The sequence below is a fragment of the Pristis pectinata genome, chromosome X (genome assembly GCF_009764475.1).
Source record: "Pristis pectinata isolate sPriPec2 chromosome X, sPriPec2.1.pri, whole genome shotgun sequence".
Lineage (NCBI taxonomy): Eukaryota > Metazoa > Chordata > Chondrichthyes > Rhinopristiformes > Pristidae > Pristis > Pristis pectinata.
In genome coordinates, this window is record NC_067450.1 from 15033436 (window position 1) to 15040143 (window position 6708).

A 6708-nucleotide genomic window follows, 5' to 3' on the forward strand; every position below is an offset into this window, starting at 1 on the left:
AAATTAGTGGGAAAACAGAAGACTCGGAAACGTTCAAAAACTTACAGAAAGAAACTAATAAGGTCATTAGGATGAATGGATGAATTATGAAAGGAAGTTGGCAGATAATATACAAAAGGAAACGAAGAGTTTTTTTAAAAATATCTGAAGAGTACAAGAGGGACACGGGTAGATATAGGACCAATTGAAAACGGTACGGGAGAGATTGTAATGGATAACAAAGAGATGGCAGAGAAACTAAATGAGTATTTTGCATCGGTCTTCACTGTGGAAGACATCAGCAATATACCTGATAGTCAGAGATCTCAGGGGATAGAACTGAGTTCAGTCAAGATTACGAGAAAGAGGTGCTCTGGAGCTAAATGGATTCAGCACAGATAGGTCTCCCGGACCGGATGGATTGCAGCCTCGGGTTCTAAAGGAGGTGGCTTTAGAGATTGTGGAGGCATTGGTGATACTTTTTCAGGTATCAATAGACTCTGGCATGGTTGTGGGGGACTGGAAGGTCTCAAATGTAGTTCCGCTGTGTACGAAAGTTGGGAGTCAGCATAAAGGAATTTACAGACCTCGGTGGTCTGAAATCGGTGGTTGGAAAGATATTGGAATCGATTGTCAAGGATGAGGTTATGGAATACCAAGATGTGCAAGGCAAGATAGGTCCGAGCCAACATGGTTTCATAAAGGGAATATCCTGCTTGACCAACCTATTGCAGTTTTTTTAAGGATTTCTCAGGTAGGGTGGATAAGGGAGAGGCTGTGGATGTTGTGTATTTAGATTTTCAAAAGGCCTTCGACAAAGTACCGCACAAGAGGCTGATTAATAAGATGAGAGGTCGTGGAATTACAGGAAGGATATTAGAATGTGTGTATCATCAGGTGATAGGCAGGAAGAAAAGGGTGGGAATAAAGGGATCCTGTTCTGGTTGGGGTCCGGTTACCATTGGTGTTTCGCAAGGGTGTTGGGGCCGCTTCTTTTTACGTTATCCATCGATGATTTACACCATAGAGTAAAAGTTTGCGAACGACACCAAGATACGTGGAGGAGTCGGGTAAAAATTAAAGAAACAGAAAGGTTGCAGAGAGACTTAGATAGTTTAGGAGCATAGGCAAAGAAATGGCAGATGAGATTCAATGTTGAGAAGTGTGCGGTTGTACACTTTGGAATAAGAAATAAACGGCCAGATTATTATCTGGATGGAGAGAAAATTCAAAGTACAGAAGTGCGAAGGGACTTGTGGGTCCTCGTACAGGATACCCTAAAGAATAACCTACAGGTTGGATAGGCGGTCAAAAGCGAATGCTATGTTGGCATTCATTTCGAGAGGCATAACGTATAAACGTAAGGAAGTGTTGATGAGGCTCTATGGGACAATGGTGAGACCTAATTTGGAGTACTGTGTGCAGTTTTGGACACCGCATTTTAGGAAGGCTGTGCCGATGTTGGAGAGGGTTCAGAGAAGATTTACCAGGATGATTACCGGAATGAAAGGGCTTACATCCGATGAGCGATTGTCGGCTCTTGGACTGTACTCACTGGAGTACAGAAGAATGAGAGGGGACCTCAGAGAAACATTTAGAACGTTGAGAAGACTGGATAGAGTGGATGTGGCTACGCTGTTTCCCTTGGTGGGTGAATCCAGGCCTGGAGGGCTCCTAATTAGAGGGTAACCGTTCAGAACAGAAATGACGAGAAATTTCTTTAGCCAGAGTGTCGTGGATTATGGAATTCTTTGCCACATACAGCTGTGGAGGCCCGATCATTGGGGGTTATGAGGAGATGGATAGGTACCTAATTAGTGAAGGTATCAAAGGATATGGGGAAAAGGCCGGAAACTGGGGCCACAAAGGAATAGTTTAGTTTAGTTCATGGAGAAGACTCTATGGGTCGAATGGCCTACATCTGCTCCCTTGTCTTGTGATCTTGTGAACAATACAATCCATTTCATTTAAACAGTGCATGGACGTAGTACAACGGAAAACAATAAAAGAATGTAGAATAGAGAGCTACAGGTACAGAGGAAGTGCAGTGCAGGCAGACAATAACGTGCAAGGCCAACAACGACTTAGATTTTGAGGACAACAGTCCATCTGATCGTACTGTGGGATAGATCAATATTCTAATAACCGTGGGATAGAAGTTGCCCTTTTGCCTTGCAGGAAGTGTTTTCAGGTGTTCTATCTTCTGCCCAATGAAAGGGGAGAAGAGAGAATGACTGGGGTGGGTGGGGTCTTGGATCATACTGGCTGCTTTGCCAAGGCAGGGAGAAGTATAGACAGAGCCTGTGGAGGAGAGATTGCTTCAGTGATGTGCTGAGCTGTGTCCACAACTCTCTGCAGTTTCTTGCGGTCACGGCCAGAACAGTTGCCACCCCAAGGCGTGATGCATTCGGATAGGATGCTTCCTATCGTGCATCGATAAAAATTGGTGAGTGTCAAAGCGGACATGTCAAATATTTTGGCCTACTGGGGAAGGAGAGGAGAGGCGCCGGTGAGCATTCTTGGTCGTGGCAAGTATGTGGTGGCCCTGGCCTCAACATGGTCTCGGAGGGACCGTTGGGTTCAAATCCAGAGCTCTGTGAACGTTGCTGCACAGATTGGTGAGGTGTTAAGGAAGGCGTTTGCCATGCCTGCCTTCATTAGTCGGGGCATTGAGTTCAAGTGTCAGGAATTTATTTTTCTGTGAAAATGGTTGGGTCGCATCTGGGTTATTGCGTTCAATTCCCGTCGCCCCATTATAGGAAGCACGTAGAGTCGTTGGCGAGGGTGCAGAAGAGGTTTACGATAATGCTGCCTGGATTAGAGAGCATGTGCTATTATACAAACTTGATTTGTTTTCTCTGGAGCGGCGGAGACTGAAGGGAGACTTTATAGAATTTTATAAGATTATGAGAGCCATCGATAGATTAGATAGCCGGTATCGTTTCCCTCGGTCGAAAAGTCCAGTTCGAGAGGCAAATACGATAGATGCGTTTAATAGGCTCCTGGAGGGCACATGAGCTGAAAGCACCCACAAAACATCCCGTAAAACTGGGAAGAAGAGGAAGAAGGAAGAGAAGAAGGAAGAAGGAAGAAGAGGGAAGCAGATTTATTGCTTTTGTGGTAACTTCGCAGTCACACCCTGTGGCATCTGGTACTTAAGAAAAAATTATTGAGTTGTTCCATCAATTTATTGCGTAAACAGAGAACTGAAGTTTCCATCTGCTCCAGACACGTTGCTGAACCGGGATATTGTAATGGGTACACTTAACACACTTTTGTTACAGCACTTGTCTGTGGATCAGTGAAACAGGCCACATGCGGTGTGTGGGAGTGTGACGCTGTGATTAGTGATGAGACTCACAACCGCTCTGTCGTCAGGAAGCACAGGGAATGTTTCTGCTTTTTAAGAGGTGGACATTGTCTTTGGTTTCCTCCAATTACTTTCACAGACCCGGGCAGGTTGAGTCCCGGGGATCAGACAGTGTGTGTCTTGGGGAGGGTGGGTCCCGGGGATTTGGAGATGTGTGACCCGGGAGGAGGGGTGACCAGGGGATCGACCAGTTTGGGACCGGCAGAGGATGGGTCCCGGGGATCAGGCAGAATGTGTCTCACGAAGGATGGGCCCCGGGTGAGTGGCCAGTGTGTAGCCCAGTGAGGATGGGGATGGTGGTGGTCGGACAGTGTGTGACCCTAGAGGATATGCACCTCTCCTTCCCTGAACTTTGTCACTGCCCACCGGCAATCATGTCTATATTCATGACTGTGGGGCGGCTGTGTAAGGAGCAGATCATTGTGGGACGGCAAGGCCGTGTAAATGCTGCATTCGCAGGAGAAGACATGCTGAGTGATCGCTGCCATTTTGTACGGGCAATATCAACAGAGCTCCATCGTTGTTCAGTGTAGGAGTGAGCGTCCGCCGACGTTTCACAGATCCCGTGGGAGAGAGGAGCCCTAGGGTACGCAGCATTGTGAGACGGGCGATGCGTCGGAGCGCCGCACTGCAAGACAATTAGTGTGAAGAAAAGCTGTGCTGTGCAACGGACGGTCCCAAGGAAGTTCCGCACAATGGGATGGTGTCAGTGGCGATGGGACAGGCCCAAAGTAACGTTATATGTGGGAGTGACTGCTTTCAGGAAGCGCCACACTGTTCAGGGTGATTTACTGTGTGCCTTCTCTGTTCTTTCAGGTGTCATCTCTTCGAATAAACCTTGCCGAACTTCTGCCGACATCCCACACCTTCCAGCTCTTAATTTAAAAAAGTGTTGGACATGATATGTTGACTGTTGGAAAGTATTTATATTATTTATTTAGTTTCTTTCTTTCCCAGTAGTTTCCCTCCGATGGCAATGCATCCGCCTCACGTCGATTTGTGGAAACCGGTTCCTCAAGGTCGGGACCGTCCTGCTTATGATCTTTTGCCTGATATCAGTGTTTCTGCTGATCAGAGATATGAGCCGCAGCATCGGCCAGCGTCCGTGTCCCTCGCGGTTAAACGGCATCCCCTTCCTGATGCGACTCGCCAGCCGGTGTGAGAACAGGGCCCCCTTCCTCGTCCTGCTGGTTACCAGCTCCCCCGATCAGTTCCAGACTCGCTCGGTCATCCGCCGGACCTGGGGGAGCGAGCGACTGGTCGGCGGTGCCAGGTCGGTCACCTATTTCCTGTTGGGACATGGGGGTCAGCGGCAGGACTGGATCATGCGGGAGGGCACTCTACACCAGGACATCATCCAGGGAGATTTCAAGGACACGTACCACAACCTGACCCTCAAGGTGCTGCTGGGTCTGGAGTGGCTCTGCTGCTCCTGCCCCTCCGCCTCCTTCGTGATGAAGACCGACTCCGACATGTTCGTCAACACTGACTATCTGATGAAACTCCTGTCCCGGGACCCGCACCGAAAGAACCTCTTAACTGGCATAATTATGAAAGGTTTCCGACCTATTCGTAAAAAAATCTAGCAAGTGGTACGTCAGCAAGGATGAGTACCCCAGGGACAAGTACCCACCCTACTGTTCCGGCACCGGCTACGTCCTCTCCACTGATTTGGCCTGCCGTGTGTGGGAGGTCTCCGAAAAGGTGGCCAAAATAAAAATTGAAGATGCTTACGTGGGACTTTGCCTGGAGGATCTGAAGGTAGAACCCATGAAAATTCACTCTCAACAAGTCTTCTACGGTTACAAGGTACCTTTCTCCATCTGCACCTACCGGCAGCTCATCACCTCCCACTGGGTAAGAGACCACGAGAAACTGCTCTTCTGGAGGGGCTTGCAGGACTCTGCCGATGAGAAGTGCCCTGGAGAACCGTAACGGAGGCCGCATTGCCTCTTCCACCCCGTCAGAGGACAGATGTGCTACCTTAAGCATGGGAGGGAGTCGGCAGAGGGAAGATAATCGTGAGAACGCTGACGAGGGGAGAGGGCTTAGAAGGTGGTGGAGGCGAATGCAGCAGATCGGCAAGGAGAAAAAAATGAGAATGCTGGAAATGACAGCAGGGGAAATGCGGATAGAGAGAGAGAGGTGTGGGCAACGGAAGAAGAGAGCAAGCGAATGGACAGAGCAGCTAAAAATCGAGGGGTGATAGAGTAGGGAGAGAAAGAGAGAGCGATAGATAGCTCTATAGATAGACAGACAGAGAGACAGATAGATAGATAAATAGATAGAGAGAGAGAGAGAGAGAGAGAGAGAGAGAGAGGAGAGAGAGACTTCTTCCCTGCTGTAACACTACCAGTCTATAACAGCCTATTGCAAAAACCGCAGACAACCCGCAATCTCAGTGTAAGAATGCTACATATATCCGAGGAGGAAAACAAGATAGAAAAAGGAAAACACTTCTAAAATGGGATCCTTCAGCCGCAGGCCTGTATGAACTCGACAGGATACTTAGGTTAAATGCGGGGCAGATGGATTGGACTCTCTGTCTACATCGAAGGTGTGAAACAAATGTCAACGAAGGATTGCTGAACTGAAACGTAACTTTGTTTCTATTAACACAACCAATGGCCGGCCTGCTGTATTTCCAGCATTTTCTGTTTTTATCTCGGATTTCAAGCACATGCAGATTTTTGTTTTATTTCGTGTCAACCATTTGTGTGTCCGGACCAGGGGAGGATAATAAACAGCCATAAAGAGGCGAGGGTGGCGAGGAGCGCGATCCCCACTCGCACCTTGTTTATCGCACGCCTGCTGAACCTGTTGGTGATATGAACGTATGGCCAGGAGCTGATATCCACAGTACGATGAGGCCGTGGATCAATAATCGAGGGAACAACCACACAGAAAAGGCAGTACGGGCCCTGAAACATTTTGCTGCCCGTGAAGTTATCCTGAATGTCAGATCCAGCAGCAGCCCAATTATCAGAGAAGTAATCCCAGAAACAGCGGTGTGCCAAAGTCGGCTGTCGGCCTCGGGACCACAGGACAGAGTCACGCGTCCCGCAATACACGGTGGATTAGCACTGCAGGGTGTGGACACCCGGTTGCATCAGAATGTGATTCAGCTTACCCTATACGCACCTTGAAAATATGTTTTCTAATTAACAGATAATAGACTTTGTCTAATTGAAGCACAGAAGGCTAAATTAGAATGCCATCGGAAATGAATTTGAAATTGGATAGAAAGAAGGTGGGGAGCGAGAGAAGGAGGTGAGAGTAAAGGGCAATGAGAGAAGAAGGAAGAGGGCAGATGAGGTCGGAAGCGAGACGGAGACGAAGAAAGTGCGCTGGAGTCAGAA

General features: G+C 48.2%; 1 protein-coding gene across 1 annotated transcript; it reads left to right on the plus strand.

The window, feature by feature from the left end:
* The first annotated feature begins 2443 nt into the window (after positions 1-2443).
* Positions 2444-5284, plus strand: LOC127566918 (beta-1,3-galactosyltransferase 5-like). The gene is given in 3 exon segments (XM_052009439.1): positions 2444-2597; positions 4310-4923; positions 4925-5284. Coding segments are annotated over 3 exon segments (1128 nt in total).
* Positions 5285-6708: the final 1424 nt, after the last annotated feature.